General features: G+C 41.1%; 1 protein-coding gene across 15 annotated transcripts in view; it reads left to right on the forward strand.

Annotated features, from left to right (window-relative positions):
* Window positions 1–21,738, forward strand: part of PDLIM5 (PDZ and LIM domain 5) — a 196,140-nt gene that overhangs the window by 155,863 nt on the left and 18,539 nt on the right. For 14 of the 15 annotated variants that reach the window (XM_053257569.1, XM_053257572.1, XM_053257574.1 and 11 more), the window contains one exon: window positions 414–598. In XM_053257569.1, the coding sequence (XP_053113544.1) occupies window positions 414–598 (185 nt within the window). Of the gene's footprint in view, window positions 1–413; window positions 599–14,678; window positions 16,513–21,738 lie in introns of those variants that run through there. The other variant, XM_053257578.1, reaches the window with a different exon arrangement.

The raw sequence follows: 21,738 nt of genomic DNA on the forward strand, positions 1-21,738 counted from the left end.
CAAAGTCGCACACTTTTTAATTCAGTTGTATGTGAGGCTTGATTTGCTTGCTGAAGTCCTCTCCGCTGTTATAAGGATGAGTTTGCATTGCACAGTTCTTCTGTTCAAAATACAATGCCCTGTGTTCAGATATTGCTTTCTAAGTGTTTCAAAAGTGCCACAATACTTTTGATTGCCTCATTAGTAAATGAGTTAGGCAGTGAGGGGGGGTGTATGTGTGTTGTATGCATGCATATATATTACACATATATTTAATACATAAACAAAATGAATATTTCAGAATAGGGTGTTGTATATTCAGCCAGAGTTGTTGCTAGTAGTGCTAATTTGACAGAGAAACAATTGCATCTTCACTTAAGAATCAATGAGATTGTTCTGTGATGGTTCTAAAGTAAGGTTTTGTCTCTGAATAGTGATTCTCCGGAGCCAGCACAATTTACTGCTTATACTGCTGCCACAGTAAGGAGCATGCCTGAAAGCCCAGAAAATGGTGCAAATAAACCTGTGTCTGCCAGTACTACATCTGCTCCAGCCTTCAAGCCAACAGGACCTCAGTATGCTATCAAAACCTTGGGCTGGCAGCCTTCTAATCAACCAGGTAAATCTACCAACTATCTTTTATATTGTAAGTGCAACTTACATAAAACAAGTAAACGTATCTCTTTTTAAACTCTTGTGTCTGTTGATTTACTTTGCTCATGTGCTTTTTAAAAAGCGTTTTTGCTGATTTCCAGTTGCTTCCAATACCACTCATCTAAAAAAGGACATTGTAGAACTGGAAAAGGTGCAGAAGAAGGTAACCAAGATGATCAGCGGCCCAGAGCACCTTTCTTATGAGGCAAGACTACAACACCTGGGGCTTTTTAGTTTAGAGAAAAGACGACTGCGGGGAGACCTGATAGAGGTCTACAAAATCATGCATGGTGTGGAGAAAGTGGATAGAGAGACATTTTTCTTCCTCTCCCTTAACACTAGAACCAGGGGTCATCCCATGAAATTGATTGCCGGGAAATCTAGGACCAACAAACGGAAGTACTTTTTCACACAACGCATAATCCACTTGTGGAATTCTCTGCCACAAGATGTGGAGACAGCCAACAACCTGGATGGCTTTAAGAAGGGTTTGGATAACTTCATGGAGGAGAGGTCTATCATCGGCTACTAGTCGGAGGGCTGTGGGCCACCTCCAGCCTCACAGGCAGGATGCTTTTGAGTACCAGTTGCAGGGGATTAACAGCAGGAGAGAGGGCATGCCCTCGACTCCTGCCTGTGGCTTCCAGCAGCATCTGGTGGGCCACTGTGTGAGGCAGGAAGCTGGACTAGATGGGCCTCCTTGGGCCTGACACAGCAGGGCTGTTCTTATGTTCTTAAAAAATCAATCTGTGAGCAAAAGTTTCTTATACCAGGGCAATGTTAGTCTGGATGCTGTCCATTAAAATCATCTTTCTGAAGCGTGTCAGAAATCCATTCTTCCCCATGGAGTAGGCTTGCAGTAGTAAAACCGTTTTCATGACTAGTATTCCTCCCAAATAATCCGCCTTATTACAGTCGTGTTCTTTTGGAGCAGATTCATGTGTTGTCAGAGAGTGTTGGTCATGTGCACAGGTGAGCTTTTGAGTGCACCATCCCCCATTGCATGCAAACTTTAAAGTAAATTAGAGTCTACGTACATGGGACCCATAAAGAGAAAAAAGCGGGGGGGGGGGGAGGTGAAGGAGAGACATTAAGATTGCCTATGCATGTTCTCATTGAAGGTTTATAAGTTTATGTATGTGATATGGGTGAGAGATGAGCCCATGTCCAAAGGCTGCACACTTTTACATGTAAAGTCAGTTAGTACACACTGTGTGTGTGTCCTGGCTCTTATTTTAATGAAACTTTTGTTTGTCTTATGCTAGCATAAGGATGTAATGCATAGTCATTACATGAAGAAATTCACCTCTGTTCCAGGCTCGTTCTTGCACTAACACGAGTTGTGCATCCCATATGTCTGTGAATGGAGAATGTCTTGCAAAAACGTGCATTTGGGTAGATCCTCTTTCACTAGCAGTAGTCTAACCATGTAGATAGCTGCAAAAGGTCAATCTGCAAACACCTTATGAATGCCACTATTAGTGATTTTTTCCATAATTGCAAATCCCAGAGTTTCCTTAGTGACTGGTCCGCATTTGATACATTTGAATGTTTCCATAACACTCGATCCATAGGAACATAGGAAGCTGCCATATACTGAGTCAGACCATTGGTCTATCTAGCTCAGTATTGTCTTCACAGACTGGCAGTAGCTTCTCCAAGGTTGCAGGCAGGAATCTCTCTCAGCCCTATTTTGGAGAAGTCAGGGAGGGAACTTGGAACCTTCTGCTCTTCCCAGAGCGGCTCCATCCCTTGAAGAGAATATCTTACACTACTAGTCTTACTTTAGCAATGACAATCCAAAATGTCATTGCTTTAAAGTAAGTATCACACAAGGTTATAATCTTCTTTCTTCACTGTGTCCCATAATTATTTATATTGGTATTCATAAATGCACTTCTGCATCTACTCTGCCTCTAAGCTGTTTCAGTTGGATTTTGTATGTTATTAAGTTATTAATCAAGGGTTTATAGTTTCTGTATCCTTTCTAATTTGTTCTTGTTTCAAAAGATGATCCCACAGTATAAAACTTTGTAGTCTGCATAGTTTATACAATTCCTGCAAGAACTATTTGAAAAATTAATATATCCAATTTCATCCTCCTCTTGCAGTGACATATTTTTCATTGATGGGAAATGTGTTTGTTCTATGTTCTTATAAAGTAATGAAGCAGAATGAGATGTGTATTCTCTTAGTCTTTCTCGGGAACATATACTATGTGAAAATTGTCTAAAAATTGATTTCCTAGTAGAACCATTCTACTAGGAAGATCAGGTTAAGATCTCCTGAGGTCCTTCTCTTGAGTGCTCCTGCGTGTTGAAGTAGGCAGGTAGAAGCTGGGGATACAGAGATACGGCCTCTTCAGTTGCAGCACCCAATGGAAAATAAATTAAAGATCACCTTCTCCTGTATGATATTCTGCCCAATATTAAGGTCTTCAGCAGTGCCATCGCTCTGAGTGTTACCTCTCTTGAAGGCATAATGGGCAGTGACATAGGACAGGGTCTTTTTGGTAGTAGCACCTTGATTGTCAAATTGCCTCCCCCCAGAAGCTCATATGGCCCTCTCACTGACAGTATTTGCTGCGTGACCAAAACTTGTTTTAGACAGCCATCTGTTGAGCAAGCTATACTGAATGCAACTACATTCATCTTTATAATTTGTAAATTGACTTCTGATCCTGGGCCCTTTTAGAGATCTGATGCACTAATAAGGCAGCTACTACGGTCCATAGCTACAGGAGGTTTGGACACCAAGGGTCCAACAATGACAGCTCTAGGTCCAAGATGAGGTACTGAATCTGTGCAGCTGGATTTTCCAGAGAGACTTTGGTTCTCAATGCACGTAGTTCTGTGCTACAGTGTTGAATGAGAAGTTGAAGCAGCTGTCCTATACAGTCATGCTTAAACTCATAACACCTCACTAGCCAATAGTGTTGCACATTTGTTTATTTTAATTAACTGGGGAACCATCTGAAATTAATATTCTATGAAGAAATAGCCTGATCATCGACATTTAATAAGGGAGTAATAAGGGAGTAACTTCAACTTTTGTACAAGAAGAAAAGAGTTTTCTCCTCACCCACATCCAGCAAGGTGTAAATTGTAAAGCAGTATTTTCTGCCACACTATAAAGGAATTTTCCCTCATAGAAAAATGTGCTTACAAGCTAGAAAAGGGAGGAAAAAATCGTCGAAAAGGTGTTTTTTTGGGGGAAGTATGGTGTTTAACGTGGTATATATTCTTTATAATGTGGCCTTTGGAACATATGGCTGAATTACAATGTTTTAATAAAATGTGTCATCCTGGGTTTGGGGGTGTGGAACTTCAAAGTATCCTCAAGGTGGCGATAAATCACTACATCCATGCCCTGTTCAAGTGACACTTTTCTTACTGCAGCAGAATGGGACAGATGAAGTTCAGGATGATTTTAGACCAAAGCTTATGTTCTGAGTGCATTGTGTCCTTTTCAGATATGTTGCATTTAATCAAACATTTCCTTTTATGTTAAATCATCAAATTATTCCATATGGTAGCTGAAAATGATAATGTTTTAAGTGGATGAAAAATGGATTCATTTGGTCTTCTAGAGGTTGCTAGTTCTTGTTCTGTGGAAATATTTTCAGAAGCTCATCCCACTGCTTTGTAGCTCTGATAGTACCACCTTCATTACCATTATGTACTGTTCAACATCCATTAAGTGCTGCCCTGAACCATTTTTGGAAGGGCGGTATAGAAAGCAAGCAAGCAAGCAAATAAATAAATAAATAGTGCCAGCATCTCGTTATTCAGTCCATGCCTAGAGACCTTAAGTGAAAACCTACCTTCACAGTTGAGACTGCAACAGGTATCTGTTGCTGGATTGTACAATTTCAGACAGCAGCAGGTGCAGGATTCAATGTTTGCATATTCTCCCATACTTTAAAAGAAATGCACATATCAAACAGTTTAAATGTTAAATGTCACACTGTTTCATTTAAAAAATATCCACAGGGTGGTTAATGATGATGACATTTCCAAATCCTTTTCAGAAATAGATCATTGTAGAGGTGTTTATGTAGTGTGTGATAAAGGAGGATAGTATCAACAGGACAAAAGTTGAAGGGACAGGAATACAGGGGTGGTGGAAGGAGCAGGAGGGAATTAAGCAGTAGTAGAAAGTGGTGCTTGCTTTGTGCATGCATGTGTGTTGAAATCTCTTGACTTTATTTTGTGAGTTGGCTTGAGGGCATCCCAAATGACAAGATACAAACCTAATTTTTAAAAAATGAAAAGCTAAGAGATGCAGAAAAAGATGCTGCTTTTGCAGACATGTAAACAGTTGCTTGCCTAGAATCTTGGCTGAGGAAGAAACACTTGAGGTGATCATGCCAAGGTCAGGAGTCAGGAGGTGACCTTTAAATTTAGAATTGGGAGCCCTATGTTGATGCAGAAAGGGATGCGTTAATGCCAGGAGATAAGCAGAAGTATGACATCAGCAGTAATGGGAGAGGGCTGATTTGACAGATCTTTGTGAATTGTCTGAAGGGTGAATGGGTGTGGCAAATGGGAGGAGAATATGCCTTTGGCACTGTCTTAAAAATGGGGGAAATGTAGTGTAATGATTCTACTTATTTGGAAATAGCAGTAGTGGGATGTTTTGTGTCTAATGGCTGGCATTCATGCAGGAAAAGAATGATCCATGAATACCAAGGTGGGGGGAAATACAACTTATCAAATATTTTATTACTTTGGCATATGTAACCAGCAGAACTGTACATTCATAAACTTGCTTTCAAAAGATAAGCTGGATTTCTTGGTGAGGAACACCAACTATAGAGAATGAAAGGGATTATATAATGGTAGATGAACACGTCTAAATAATAAATATTCTGTGGAAAGTTGAACTCAGTTGGAATTATTTCACAGCTATATCTTGCCAGATATCAAAAGCTGGATAGTCTGAAATTTTTATGGAAATCTGAGCCAGGTTTATGCAGGAGGTACAGACTACCCAGTATTCATTTTGGTTCCTTCTAGCATGTAATGTTGTTCTCATGAAGCTGCAACTACTGTGTTAAATATTTAAGTGCTTTGGTCCATGTAGCTGCTGCAAAAAAATCCAAATACACAGTGCCAGTTTCACAAACTGTGGCTTTCAGTGAGATGGGAAGGGAAAGTAGATATAGTTCTGTTACGATGTTCTGCTTTTAAACATCTGCATATTTCTGTACATATTTAAATGTTGAACTTACTGGAAGCTCTTAGGAATATTATTTAATGGTAGTGAAATTTCATTAGTGTGTGTGTTCCTCTTCTATGAACAATTAAGTATGCTTATAATTAGAGTTAATGAATTAAAGCTTCTATGAGGATAGTCCATAGCACTCAGATTTCTTCATCTTTTCCGCTTGCTGTTTTAATGAGATCAGGGTAGATCAATCATTCTGTCCTACAGTCATTTGAGTCTTTGTCTTCAGTCTAAGCCAAGAGCCAATTTGCAATAACAAATTGGAAAAGAGAGAGAGAGAAATTATGCAACTGCAGTCCAGCACAGACATGATTCTTGGTCATTGTCACAGGCTTTGCAGACTTATTCCACATAAATGCCCTTCTGCTGAATTCCATGGTGCTTTAACCTACACTGACAGTTGAGAGCAGCCAGGTTTTCCTTCCTAACAGGAGTTTGAAATCAAAGTTTGAGAATCTGATTAGTATTAAACAATGGATGATGATGATGACGACGATGATGCATATGTAATAGTGATCTTGGCAAAGTCTACAAATAACAGGCTTGTAATGCAGCTTTTTACTTTTCGTAGAACTCTTTTCAGTACTTTAGTAAGTCAAGATACCCTTACTGAAACTCTTATCCATTCATAATTAAACAGTTTGAGCTGGTCTTGTGGTAGCAAGCATAACTTGTCCCCTTAGCTAAGAAGTGTCCGCCGGAGCGTTGGCAGGGGGAGGGTTAAGTGTACCCCCCGGCTTCAAACTTCAAACACGCCCCCCCCGGTGTTCGAACCCCCCTGCCAGCGCTCGTTTTCCATAAAAGCCTTCATGGCGGCAGTGTACCTCCCTGCTGCCCCTTCCCCTCTTCAGCTAGAAGTGGCCGAAAGTACCAGGTGCGCATGCATGTGCCCTGCACACGACATGCTCATGTGCGCCCGGTACTTCCGGCCACAGAGGGGGAAGGGGTGGCAGGGAGGTACACTGCTGCCACGAAGGCTTTTATGGAAAACGAGCGTTGGCCGGGTGAGGGTTAAGTGCACCCTCAGCTTCAAACTTCAAACCCACCCACCCCCCGGTATTTGGGTTCGTGCACACCCCATGTGTGTGATATCAGGCAGTATATAGCCAGCAATCCTTTATTTTGCCTACTTGTGACTACCAGGACTATCAGTCTACTACTACTAATAGTTATATACCATTTTTCAACAATAGTTTCCAAATCAGTTTATGTAGAAAAATAATAAATAACTGAGGCAACAACATGGGACAACAATGTTGCAAAACAATGGTTAAATCAGGCATTGCACTGAGATTCTGTTCATGCCTTGGAGAAAAAGGTAATCGCGATTATTTAGGATCTTGGTGAAATGTATGTTTTACTGAAATCAGAATAACTGTCTTTTCATTTTAGGCATTAGGAACATAGAAAATTGCCATATATTGAATCAGACCACTGGTCTATCTAGCTCAGTATTGTCTTCACAGACTGGCAGCAGGAATCTCTCTCAGCCCTGTCTTGGAGAAGCCAGGGAGGGGACTTGAAACCTTCTGCTCTTCCCAGAGCGGCTCCATCCCCTGAGGGGAATATCGTACAGTGCTCAGACTTCTAGTCTCCCATTCATATGCAGACCCTGCTTAGCTAAGGGGACAAGTCGTGCTTGCTACCACAAGACCTGCTCTCCTCTCCATTCTATAGAACAGTTAAGACACACAAATCTGACATCGTATTTCAAATTGTTGATATAAGATATGTGGTGGACTGTATTGCATGCATTTCTCTAGAAGTCCTTTTGAAAAATACAGGTCCTGCAGTTTAAAAATTATCTAAGCACAATTACATCCGCAATTGTGTTGAAATTTCTTTCTCTCTCTTTCCCCTACTCCATACATATTTATTTATGCTTCTCCTTAATTTGCATCTATGGTGCTAAAGGCACTTTATAACGTATCTTAAGCCATCAACAAAACAAGTGTATATTTCACAAAATGGAAACCTTAAAATTCCTTTCTCCTGAGACTGAATTAAAAGCAAAGCACCCTTCCATGCCAATGGAAACTGCTCAGTAAGTCAGTGCTTGGATCAAAGTAAACCAAGCATTCCGAACTGAACAAATAGCCATGGAGCCCATTCAAGATGTATGTTTGCATTCAGACACTGGTTCCACTTCCTGGTTCAGTTCAGTGGGCCTTAGGCTCTAGACCCTTGATAAGTATATATAGATATAGATATTTCCCCAGTACTTCAAAACCTCACCAATCACACCTGTGGATTTACTCCCCAGCTGAGTCACCTTAAAAACAAAGCTTTTTTAAAAATTAAGGAAACTTTCAGTGTGGAAATTTAAAGGTTGACTCAAATCTGAACCAAAGCCTATTTATAGATGCATTTCAAATGGGACTCTTAAGCCAGGGCTGGATGGGTCTCATGGTACAATCTGAAAGCACAAAATGCAGCTGTCATGTTGAAGTTAAGCAAGTCCAGAACAGTTCTGTGGGAGACTGCCTTGGAACCTTATGTATGCTGCCTCAAGTTCCATGGTAGGAGTAAAACAGGATATGAATACAAATATAAATAAAATTAATTTACAAGACAAATAATGAGCACCTGGTTTACTAAAGACAGTTTTACATACATAAGTTATCCACATTTGTAGAGGAATAATAAGTAGGAGTCTTGTTCTAAATTGTTTGCTTATGTTCATGTTAAACTGCTTTAACTGTTTAAAATAAGATAATATGTGTAAAGCACTACTTTGAGGGCAGGGAACACTATGCAGACAATAGAAGACTACTGTATTGTTTGAATTGTGTAAACCATCTTGAAAGTTTTAAAACTTGAAAGGCAGGGTAGATATGTTTTTAATAGTGTGATTCACCAACTTCAGTACATAATCTCTCCTACTCAGATGTAAATCCCATGTATTTTCATAGTACTCTTAGACTGATTAGCTTGTCACATCTGCTTGATGGATGGTGTGGCAGTGTTTCCACGCCTGCATGCTCTACCATCTGCAGTGTGTGAAGGTGAAACATCTAAAAAGTGTGGGGGGGGGGTTTAATATATGTCTGATCTTTACTACCCCTTTTGAATACTATGAATTGGACATATTCATAAAGGAATCAATATATATCACAGTTGTTAAATCCAGTTATGTGTTCTGTCCTACCTTTCTTCAATGATAGCAATGCAGGATTCCAGCTGATCTCCCATTCATGCATGGACAAGACCCAGACCTCCTTAGTTTCAACAAGGTGGCTGTGTGTTGTGCCTTCAGATCATGTCCTGGGTTCAAATGTGTTGCTTCAGAGGTGGGAGATGACAATTTGGTAGTATTGAAGCAATTATACAAATATGTAAAAAGATCTTCTGTTTTTCATGCCCTTTGGTTCCTGGGAATTATACGAACACAGTATTGACTTCATATTCTACTTTATTTTAAACCATGTTATCTGTAGTGGACCTCTGGAACTGAGCAGGATTTAAAATTTAAATAAATGCCTGAGTCTCTTTTGTTGCCCATAAGTGTTGTACAACTGAGGGTTCAGTAGCAACATCAGAGGAGTTTGATTCTGGCAAGTGGATGGTGTGGTATTAATAATTCTAAATTGTCTTTCTGTCACAAGGCGGCATACCACAAGCTTTCGCAAGTTAACTAATGTGAATTCCACCTTAGCCAAGCAACGTCTATTGTGAAACCACAGCAAAGCTATTCATAAATGTCATCAGTTTAAGCTGGGGTATTTACTTGTAATGTGAAATGTTAATCTTTTGAAATCACACTGTGGAAATAGAATATATTTAGAGTGTTTTAGCAGTATGTGGTTATAAATTAAAATAGGCTAAAATATGCAACTCTCCCACTATCAAAAAGAGGAGGTGGAGGCAACCTAATTTTTACTCTTTAATGTTTGTTGCAAAGCACTGTTGAAACAAAAACATATATATAATGTCTTAGTGAGAGAGCCAGATTTGAAACTCTTGTGCTGAAGCTGCATTTTTCTGATTGTTTTTGTTTGCTGTGATATCCATCTAATATTGACTAATATTGCTAATGATCAAGTATGTGATTCCTTACAACTTTGCAGTTGCTTTCATTTAGCATTAGTGCTGGTTTAAATCTTTAAGGCCATGATTTGATCACAAATTATAAGTGATGCACTTTAAAACTTGAGGAAATATCTCAGCTTTATTATTATTATTTTTTAAACTGGAATTGACTATTGAGCATATTAATACGAATACAATGAATATTTCTATACCGCTTTTCAACAAAACATTCCCAAAGCGGTTTACAAATGATTAAATAAACTAAAGACATATATAAGATGGCTCCCTGTCCCCAAAGGGCTCACAATCTAAAAAGGAAAAACAAGATCAACATCAGCAGCAGCTGCTGGGGATGGATAGGGCCAGTTGCTCTCCCTCTGCTAAATAGAAGATAATTACCATTTTTAAAAGGTGCCTTTTTACTCATCAGGGGATGAATCAATCACTACTCAACAAATACTAAATAAATGCAAAAGGATGATGGGGAAATAATCTGCTACTTCACACATAGAGCAAACAATAGAAGGAATAGCAGTAAGTGAAGCCACCTGGAGTGATTGTCTAAATGGGGGAGAATAATATATTGTGTGTGTGCGCGGGCACACACATGTGCTCCCAAGATGTGAATTAATTCTGCCTTTAGGAAGCAGTTGCAGTGCTGCAGGAGATACAGATATGCCAGTGTTAATGACAGATGGAAGGAAATGTGTGTAAATCATCCAGAGCATATTCAGACAGCTATCTAAAAACAAAAAGTTGACAATCTCCCTGCTAACCCCATGGCAAGGGGTAATAGGAAAAGGCTGTTAAGAGTTGATTAGTTAATTGGCAAGATTCTCCACTGTAATATATACCTCTACAAAGGAGGTGCTATCAGATCAAAACAGTAACATTTGACACCGACTTCGCATGGGTGGCTATGATTAGACTGGATGCTGGCAGTTCAAAATCAGCTCAGGTGTTAGTACAGTGCTTTGGAAAGGGGGAGGAGAAACAGACAAAGATGAGTCTTGTAGCAAATGAAGTTCTGTGGAGCGGAGAGAACACAAAGATACACAAGGGATGATGAAAAAGGAGATACAGGTGGTAGTGGCTAGAAAAATATAAAATGAGTAAGATCCCAATTCTTAATTCCCTTTCCCCATTCTCTAGGCTCTCATTTGAAGGAATCCCTTACCTTTCTCAGCCGCCTCCTTGCTCCCTCAAGTTTGCATAAACTCTGGAGTCTGCCATTCTATCTTAACATGTTGCTTGTGCAATATCTTCTCATACTCATGCCTAGCAGTTCTGCCCTCCATTTTATCCCCACACAGCTAGTAGCTGATTCAGCACACACACACCCTTTTTTTTTACTACACAGATCCTTCCTATAAGTTAATTTATTATGAATTGGCTGCTGTTCCTCCCAAATTAATTGAGAACACAGTACACATATATGCTGCTTTAGGGAGGAGAATTGTCTTCTCATTCTTTATCTTTTTTTCGTTGCTTTTGCTGTGTGAATCACTTTGAAATTTTTGTTGAAAAAAAGTGGGGTATGGATATTAATAAGATACTGTATGCAGCACTTAAAATGCATTTATATAAAACCTTTTGGCTTTATCTTGGTCTCCTATTTCTCCTTTATACTACATATGCAGGTAGTCATCAAATCATGTTGCTTTTCCCATTACAGTATTTCAAGAATATGACTGTGCTGGACTGAGAGCCCGCGTGGTGCAGTGGTTAGAGTGCTGGACTAGGACCGGGGAGACCCGAGTTCAAATACCCATTCAGCCATGAAACTAGCTGGGTGACTCTGGGCCAGTCACTTCTCTCTCAGCCTAACCTACTTCACAGGGTTGTTGTGAAAGAGAAACTCAAGTATGTAGTACACCGCTCTGGGCTTCTTGGAGGAAGAGCGGGATATAAATGTTAACAATAATAATAATAATAATAATAATTAATGACTGTCCTTCTCTGCCTTCTTGGCAAAGACTCTAGATCACACTTGAGTCTATCATTTCTTGCCTCGACTACTGCAGTCTTTTCTGGTTTGTTGGCTTATCTCTGTCCCCTCACCTCCACCCAGCACTATGCTGCCAAAATAATTCACCTCTCGCAACACTCCAGCCATGTCTCTCCCCTCCTTAAAACCCCTTCACTGGCTTCCTGTCCACTTCCATATCCAACACAAGTTCCTTGTTCTTACCTTCAAAGCTCTCCATGGCCTGGCCCTTCCTTACCTTTCAGCTCTGCTGTATTATAGTCCTGCCTCTGATCTTCATGTACCACCCTCAACTGTCCAAAGATTTCCTGCTTCTTCAGATGTTGCTACACTTTCCTCCTTACTGCCCCTTATGCTTGCCTTTCTTCCTCACTGCTGCCCTGGAACACGTTCATGATGCTTCTTCCTCTCTTCTTAAAAAGCACCTTTCCCATAAAGTCTTGGGCACCACACCCTCTTCCCCATTACCTACACTAACTAGGCTTAAATACTTATAAGTGGAAAAAATAGAATATTCTTCCCCTTTTTAACCCTGCCTCTGCTCCCCTTCCCTTCCTCTTTTTGACCCCCTTGTTTCAGTATCTAGATTGTAAGCCCTTTCAGGGCAGACATGTAGCTTCATTCCTTTTAAAGCACCATGTGCACAGATGGTGCTCTATAAATAATACATTCAGATTGCATGGGTATCTTCCCCTAAGACCTTCCAAGGCAGCTTACAGTTGAACTAATATGGGTTGTAGCCAAAGGTTTCCTTCCTCCAAGGGTTGGATACAACCCTATATAATTCTATATAATAGTAATATATAATTAATGTATTAATAAAAATGCACTTGAAGCAGTGTAATAATTGTGGAAAATAAAATCACAACATCTCCTTGATGTCATTCTTACACTTTCAAAGGCTGGTGGAACAGAAATGTCTTTGCCTTATAGACAATCTAGTTGTATTCCCTGCTCGATGCAGAAAACTTAGAGCATCTCTGGGTAACTAGTTCCCAATAGCATCCCGTGAGCACTGCTCTGGGAGGGCAGTGGAGATGTGGTGTGAGGAGAACAACTTTAAAGGGTGGCAAAACCACCCTCACTGCCTGCCTTGGAGTGGCATACACTGGCTGCTACTTCTGGTTCCATTGCTGAACTGCTCTTACCATTAAGAAGTGTCTCTTAATGCTTAACTGAAAATATCTCCTCTTGGAACTTAAGCCCATTGGATCTCATGCTACCCTCTTGGGCAGCAGAGAACAGGTTTTTGCCCTCTTCTGTGTGACAGTCCTTCTATGTCACCATGATATTGTGCTATTGTCTCCCTTTTCAGTTTTCTCCAGGCTAAACGTACCAGTACTTTCAACTTTTTCTCATAGGGCTTGTTCTCCAGAATCCTACCATCTTTGCTCTCCTTCTGAATGTGTTCCAGTTTATCTACACCCTTGAAGTGCAGCAGTATCCAGTACTAATCTCATACAAAAGCTAGTAGGAAAGGTCTCTTTAGAGCAGAAATTGCATAATGAAGGGGCTGGCAAAAGAGCACTCCTCCTTGTAGCCACCAGCCTTACCTTTGAGAGCGAAAGTATTCACAGCAAGCCCACAGCCTAAGACCTGAACATATGGGGTGCATATGTGTGTGAAACACTAGTAGTAGGAGAACATTCCCTGAAATGACCGGACTTGGGATTTGGGGCTTTAAAACCCCAAATCAGCAGTTTCTGTTGACCTGGAACCTGTAAACTATTTTTGTTTTGTCTGTTTCAGAACTAGAAAAGGGTACAGGGAGACCCAGGCAATACTAAAGATAAACAGATGCTTTAGACTAGTGATTCTCAACGTTGGGTCCCCAGATGTCATTGGACTTCAACTCCCATAATCCCCATCCAAAGGCCACTGGGGCTGGGGATTATGGGAGTTGAAGTCCAATAACATCTGGTGACCCACTGTTGAGAATCCCTGCTTTAGACTAATGGCTATGTTAAGGACAGCACATTTTGTAAAGACAAATATGCTAAGCCTTTACACTTTTAAAGGTAGATTTCCATGATCCCCCCCCCTTGCTATAGGTGAACACACTTGCTTCAACTTGAAACACAGTTAAATACCTCCTTCAATTTGGCTGTGTCAAAACACTAGTCAGTGTTTTGACTAACATTGCACTAGCAGAAAAGCATTTTCCATTACCCAAGGGGAGAGGGGCAATTTTTACTGATCCCTCTTCTCACTGCAGCCCTCTATACCTGCTGAAAATATATATCCCAGAGGGTTGGGACTCTTGGGGACCTATTTTTGGGAGAGACTGGTGGCTACAGAGAAAGGGAAAGGTCAACTAAAAATTGCCCTCCCCCTCTCCGAATGCTTTTCTGCGCATGTCCCCTGCTAACTGAGCAAAGAGGCACCTTTTAAAAGTGGTGCTTCTCTTTATTTAGCAGGGGGAGAGTAACTGGCCATATTCATCCCCAACACAGCATCCCTCCAGTGACTGTTGTTGGTGTCTCTCTTATGTTTTTGTTTTTAGAATGCAAGCCCTTTGGGGACAGGAAGCCATTTTATTTATTTATATCTATAAACTGCTTTGGGAGTTTTTGTTGAAAAGTGGTATATAAATATTTGTTGTATTCATAGTCTGGATGTTTGCCACTATCTAGTCCATTGCCTCAGCAAGACACAAATGCATGCTTTGTAACTCTACATGTTGCACATCAAGTTTAACTAAAATAAGAATGTGGATGTAGAGATGAATCTTTTGATATAAATTGCCTGTTGATATTTTAACCTGCCAGTTACAGCCCACTTCCACAACCTGTTTTCACAGAAAAAGAGAGAGATTTGGATTTTGCTGAATTTTCGGTGTGCGTGATGCTGCAGATGAGAAGATGACCTGACCCAAGCCAACCCAGAATATTCATTTTAATTAAGGAACTTCACAGCCCATTTAATCTGAGTTCTTTAGAGATGAAAGGCTAGCTGCTACAGCAGGAAACTAACCCTCTGAAGCTGTAACTGGGCCTCTTAATGCACCTGTTCTGATTTTTCATGGTGCACATTCTGGCTTTCTCAGTCGCTTTAAGAAATGATAACAGTATAATCCTTCCAGTTCTGCCTTTCATCATGGGAAGATTTAAAGCTTTAATTATATTCCACACATTCATCAAATAATTTTTAAAAATTGTGGCTATAGAAAGCCTTTGCCTGCTCCCTCTTCCTTGCCTAAGCCCATGCTTTTTAAAGGATCTTAAGGGACTAAAGTATCTCATGCATTTAGCATAATTATTTTTTATTTCAGGCATTATAGTTTGATAGATTCCCCTAGCATCCATGTGGGCTGGAAATAAAGAGCTGGAGGAGTTCTGTAAAAGTGTATTAAGTCATAATTGTTCCCGAGAACCTTCATACTCTCCATTTATTGTACAGTGGTTTGATAGAGTTATATAAATCACTAGATTACAGCACTTCAAAATGAAATTTTGGCACTTGTATGCATTGAAGTAGCTTTGTTATTTATAGACATTACATGACGCCTGATCTTATGTTTAAGTGAGCGTTAAACTGTTCACTCTGTTGTATTGTTGCTATGGGCAAGAGAACATCTATCAGAATATGTTTGGCTCACGTTGCAGACATTTACCCTCTTGTTCTAGTAAAACTTCAATAGCATTTTGAATCATTCTTTGTGGTCACAGTATTAGGGCATTCCATTCTTAATAAAATCTAGGGCTGCACTATAAATATTCTTATTTTGCTATTTTTAGCCTGAGAGTAAAGATATACAAAATAGAAATATCTCCTGGAAACCATTTTTGTTTGTAATTAAACAAACATGCTTTCTGCACAGTTGCCTCAAAAGTGTTTGGAGAACTTCTGCTGATGCAGAACACAGCAGCAAAGAATTCTGACTGAAACTGGTTTCTTGGAGCGTGGAACTCTATATTGTTGCTCAAACCACATTGACTTGCAAGCGGTTTGCGGGCCCAATTTAAAGTGCTGGTTAAGTCCTATATGATTTAGGATTTGAGTACTTAAGGGACAGGCTTATCCCACATAAACATACCCATCCACTTTGATCATTGGAGGATTCCTTTTCTGTGTGCCACCCCCAACAGACTAACTTGGTGGTGATACAGAAGACAGCCTTCTTCAGACATTATGAAACTCCCTACCTTGGGAGATTTGCTTGGGTCAGAAGCTGCCTCAGACCATTGGTCCATCTAGCTCAGTATTATCTACACTGATTGGCAGTGGCTCTCCAAGGTTTCTGGCAGGAATATTTTACAGCCTTGTCAGGAAATGCCAGGGAATGAACCTGTGACTTTCTGGGCCCAATCCCCTAAGAGGAATATCTTACAGCACAATCAGTCACCCATCCAAAGTTCAAACCATGGCAGACCCTGCTTAGCAAAGGGACAATTCATGCTCTCTACCACAAGACAGCTCCAACCTTGGCAGTGTAGATGCTATTGGAAAACATTACTGTGGCCCAACAAAATATAATCTTGTCATCATCCAGTTTTATTTCTTTTATCTGTAAACTGCTTTGGGCATCTCATAAATAAAATGTAAAAGTGAAGTATAAACAGTTTTAAAATCAATAAATACATTGAGGTGTTGTTGTTTTTTAACCTTGTTAGGAAACAATAACATAAATCTGATTCCTTTTCCTCCTGGTTACTGCCTCTGTCTTTTTCTTGAAACTTTTCCTTAGTTACATGAGTGATCCCAAGCAGTCGGGTATTATGTGGCTAAGATGATGTCAATGCACTAATCCAGTCAGATTTGACTAGAATCTAGATCAGGCCTGTTCAACTTCGGCCCTCCTGCAGATGTGGGCCTACATCTCCCATAATCCCTGGCTATTGACCACTGTGGCTGGGGATTATGGAATTTGTAGTCCAAAAACAGCTGGGGGCCCAAAATTGAGCAGGCATGGTGTAGCGGATTTAACCCAGCCTTTGTCCTAAGACAAGTTCACGTGAGGGGAAGAAAAAATGTTGAATCATCCCCTCTCTATGCTTTCACCCACAAAGGCTGTTCTTTTAAACCTTCCTGTTTCTTTAGCAGCTGATTCTCTGCCACTGCCACCACCCAATTAGTACAGAATTTAAACCCACCTACCCACCCACCCCGGATTTGGGTGGAATTCCATGGAGACTCTCCTTTCTATTGGAGAAATACAAAAACTTTCTATGTGTAAGCTTACACGTAGTGAGAAACCTTGGTAGCTGAATGATCAAATTGAGGCGTGTTTGCACCAGAGTAAACCCCTTTCCAGCCCTGCTTTCCTGAGTTAAAAATCCACTCAAAGAGGCTGGTTAAAATTTGCAAAGAACAAAAAGAAAAATAAACTTTATTCAAAATACCACAGACAGTTTCAGTCTGAGGCTTTCTCAGCTTTTAGTTACAGGTAAAATTACTCAGTTGATTACAAGGTTCCTTCCAAAAATCACTCCAGCTGAAAGTAGCACACTTTAAAAATCATGGTTACCCAGTTGCAAAGAATATGGATGTAAGAAAATACAAAAGCACCTTAAAAGTTTACATAGACTCTTTCAACCCCCTAGCTGGATGGATGGGTGCAGACTATTGCTTTCTTAGATTAGTTATGTTCTAGGCAAAACAACAATAGACCAGTTGCAGGGATATCCAAGGCACACAAAAGGAAAATAAGTCTTAACACAAACTAACAAACAATTCCCTAGGTTAAACTTTTCCCGAAGCCAAAACCCTGACTTCCTTCTTGAACTCAACAAAACTATGGTAGAGGGTCCAAGCCCTTGTAGTCCTTATCTTCCAAGATTTGCAGTCCTGCCTGTTGCAGCCATTGGCCTGGCCACATGTCCGGCTGCCAACCCAGCCTAGCTTCAACTGCACAAAGCAAAGTTTCTCTTCCTGCCTCATGGCCCTCTAAGTCCCACCTAACATGTGCTGAGTGGCTGGTCCCTAGAGCAGCACCTGTTAGGACAGGGTACACTTCCGGTTCACTCTCCAGGAAAGGAGGGGCTGTTAAGTGACTGATCACTACACATGATCTAGACAATGTCATGACAGTCGTGAGAATAAGCAAACACAACTAGATAGCGAAAACAATGTAAATGAATAGGTGAACAATTTTGCAAAGACTGCCAAAAATCATAGCATTTCTGCCTGTCGTTATTCCCACAAGGGAAAAACAAAATCATATGTGATCGGGCCTTTATGTCATCATTTATTGTTTAAAAATATGTGGAGATTTTTGGGCCTTAGGCAAAGTATTAAAATGACATCTCCTCCATGCCAGATGTTGATAAAATCTTGCATTTGTAATTAGGTGGGTACTGCCTTGTCACCCTGCTTCAGTGGCACGTTTAGGCAAGGACCATGGGGTGGGGGTCCGTGGCCTCCTGGGGCATCTAGGGTGTGTGTGCAATAGGAGTATGGAGTGTCACATCCTGTGACATCATGGGATGCAACATTTCATATTCCCAACTGTGCACATGTGCAGGCCAAGGAGGCTGGTCTGCGCAGGCCAAGGAGGCCCACCTGCACCCGCCATTGTCAGGGGGGTGGCCTGCTCCGCTCACCCACCCACCCCGGCAGTGAAGAGGGGAAGATAGCAGCAGCAAGGGGGAAATGGCAGTGCTCACAACGTGGGCTGAGCAGTGGTGGTGGCGGATCAGCTGTGGGGCTAGCCACCCACCCAACAAGTATTTTTAAACATTTAGGGGGGCTCGCAGCAGGGGGGCCCTCACAGTGGTGGGGGGGCCTCCAAAGCACTTCAGCCTCAGGTCTGGGTGCCAAAATACCTAGTTGCACCCCTGCCCTGCTTACCTTAATGATAAATACTTCAGGATGAGTCACAAAAGCATCGATATATCATGCTTTGTTTGCAGATCATATATACAAATGCGTATGTGCTTTAGCAATCTCCAGAGAGTATCTGTTCCTGTGAGCTGGTATCTAAAAATAGAGAGGTAAACTGCACAAGATAGGGCTGAAAAGTGTAATTTAAAAAACACAACTTTCTTTGGCCAAATGTTTTCCTCCCACCTTTGTTATCTACGCTTATTTGTAGAATTCATGAGCATTTACAGTGCAGAATAAACTACAAGAGAGTAATCTTTTAGTCATGGTGAACTGCTTCAAAGATATGAAGTAGCACTTTGCAAACAATGTTGAATTTCCTGAGGATCAGCAATTCCATGGGTGGTGGTTGTTTTTTTAGGTCACTTCCTCCCCATCACCCCAAAAGAAATAGTCATCTGTTCTGCTTTTGTTCCTATGTGTGTGATGGATATCTATACACAGTGGCACTTGGATGAACTGGAAAACTTTCAAGAGGGTGTCAACCTTATCTCTAAATTGACTTGACTTCCATCCCTTTGTCAAACCTTGCAGTTAATTAGACAGAAAATGTGTGTGACTAAATAAGCCTTTTAATGGGATAGGTGAAATGAAAGTAGATAAAAATAAGTACACTTTAATGGGTTTGACCACAAGAAGAATTAACACTCAAGCAACTGTGACAAGAAAAAGTTATTGCTGTATTGGTCCCACAGGGAGAAAAATGCTAAATAAATATTTAACATGACTTCATTTGGTTTCAAAACGAATGAGGCCTGATTTAGGTGCTGCTGTATGGAAGCAGCCAAAAAGCTCTTATCTACGGTAGTGCCCCATGCAAAAAAGCACCCTTTAGATACATTGTGACAAAATTAGAATGTCCTGTTGAAACCCTCTCAGTGTTCACATTTAGAGCCCTTCACCTCTTTGGGCTCCTCTTGCCATTCTGTTTTAAGTTCATTTGTTCTACATTAGAGACCCAAAACCATCTGTGTGTGGTCTGCTAATTGACCAGTTTCCAAAAATACAATGGCAAGTGCCCGCCTAGGCACAGAATAGTCCTTGCTCACTGAGCATGACCTGCCTTGATACATCTCTGGATTAACTTGAAAGCATTTTAACTTTAACTGCAACATTTAGCATCAAAGCGAAGCCGGTGCATTAGTTAAAATACTATTTTATATTCAAGATACACCTGATGTTTTGCAGCTTTTCTAGAGTGTGGTGTCCAAATCGGTTTCATTCCCCACACCACCACCATGCTCCAGGCAAGCTCATTTCAAGAAGATTTTATGGAGTCTGGATCCACTCAAAAAGATTTTCCCTTCCAAACTTCAGTTGACGGTCAGAAACGCTTTTAAGATCTCAAAAGCACCCTGAAATTTGGAGGATGGACCATATTTATTTTGATTCTGCCTTATTTATTTGATTCTGCCATATTTATTTGATTCATTACTTCCATTTTTTTTCTATGATAAAGTAAGGAGCCTTTACTGTGTTTCTCCCTGCATAAAGCACCTTGTCTTCCTGTTTTTATTTTTTTTAATTTTATTTATGTATTTATTTATTTATTTAAAATAATTATACCCTGCCCCTCCAATGCACTACTGCTCAGGGCGGCTCACAACAATAAGATAGACACAAGATACAATAAAAGTAATAAAATTAACTAAATTAAACAAAAAAGTTGTCAGATTAAAAACCACAATTATTATTAGGTTCAAATTGAAGGTTATAACAAAAAAAAAAGGAGTATTAAAAAGTCTCCTTAAAAAGGTGCATTTTAAGATGTTTCTTAAAAATACTGTGGGAGGGAGCATGGCAAAGCTCTTCGGGGAAGGTCTTCCAAAGCTAAGGGGCCACAACCGAAAAGGCCTTGTCTCTAGTCCTGCCAACCAGATCTCTGTTAGTGGCGGGGTCATGAGCAGGGCCTGAGATGATAAGCGGTGGGCCCTGGCAGATTCATATGGGTGAATGTGGTCCAACAGGAACCCCGGCCCCAAGCCGTGTAGGGCTTTAAAGGTCAATACCAGCACCTTGAATCTAGCCTGGAAGCAGACTGGTAGCCAATGAAGCTGACGCAGGATGGGTGTAATACCCGTGAACCGATTTGCACCCACAAGCATCCTTGCAGCATTCTGAACACGCTGAAGCTTCCGAACAGTCTTCAAGGGCAGCCCCACGTAGAGTGGATTGCAGTAGTCCAATCTGGATGTTACCAACGCATGAATGACTGAGGTCAGATCTGACTTCTCCAAGTAGGGTCGCAGCTGGTATACCCGCCGTAGTTGATCAAAGATGTTTCTGCACACTGCCGCCACCTGAGCCTCCAAGGACAGCGTTGGGTCCAGAAGCACCCCCAAAGTCCAGAAGCGCACTTTGTCTTTCAGAGGGAGCCGTCGAAGACTAGATTTACCTCATTACTCAGATGATCAGTTTTACCAACCCAGAGCACTTCCGTCGTATCTGGAGTACATTTCAGCTTGTTTGCCCCCATCCAGTCCAGAACAGCCTCCAAGCCCCAGTTCAGAGCATCCACTGCCTCCCTGGTGTCTGCTGACTTAAAAGATAGGTAAAGTTGGGTGTCATCAACATATTGATGGCACCACAGCCCACACCTACAGATGACCTCTTCCAGGGGCTTCATGTAAATGCTAAACAGCATGGGGGACAGAATGGATCCTTGTGGCACCCCATAGGCCAAAGGCCAAGGGCTGGAGCAGGCATCCCCCAGCACCACCTTCTGAGTACAACCCACTAGGTAGGAGCAGAGCTGCCATATAACTGTGTCCCCAAGTCCCAGCCCAGAGAGATGTCCCAGAAGGATACCATGGTCAATGGTATCGAAAGCAGCTGAGAGATCCGGAGCTGCCTAGAGCTGAGGATCAACAGAGTCACACTCCCTCTGTCTCTCTTCTGGCATAGGTCATCCACCAGGGCGACCAAGGCAGTTTCAGTCCCATATCCAGGTTGGAAGCCAGACTGGAAAGGATCTAAGTAATCAGATTCATCCAGGGTTGCCTGGAGCTGAGATGCCACAACACTCTCCAACACCTTTC

The sequence above is a fragment of the Hemicordylus capensis genome, chromosome 5 (assembly GCF_027244095.1).
Source record: "Hemicordylus capensis ecotype Gifberg chromosome 5, rHemCap1.1.pri, whole genome shotgun sequence".
NCBI classification, from domain to species: domain Eukaryota; kingdom Metazoa; phylum Chordata; class Lepidosauria; order Squamata; family Cordylidae; genus Hemicordylus; species Hemicordylus capensis.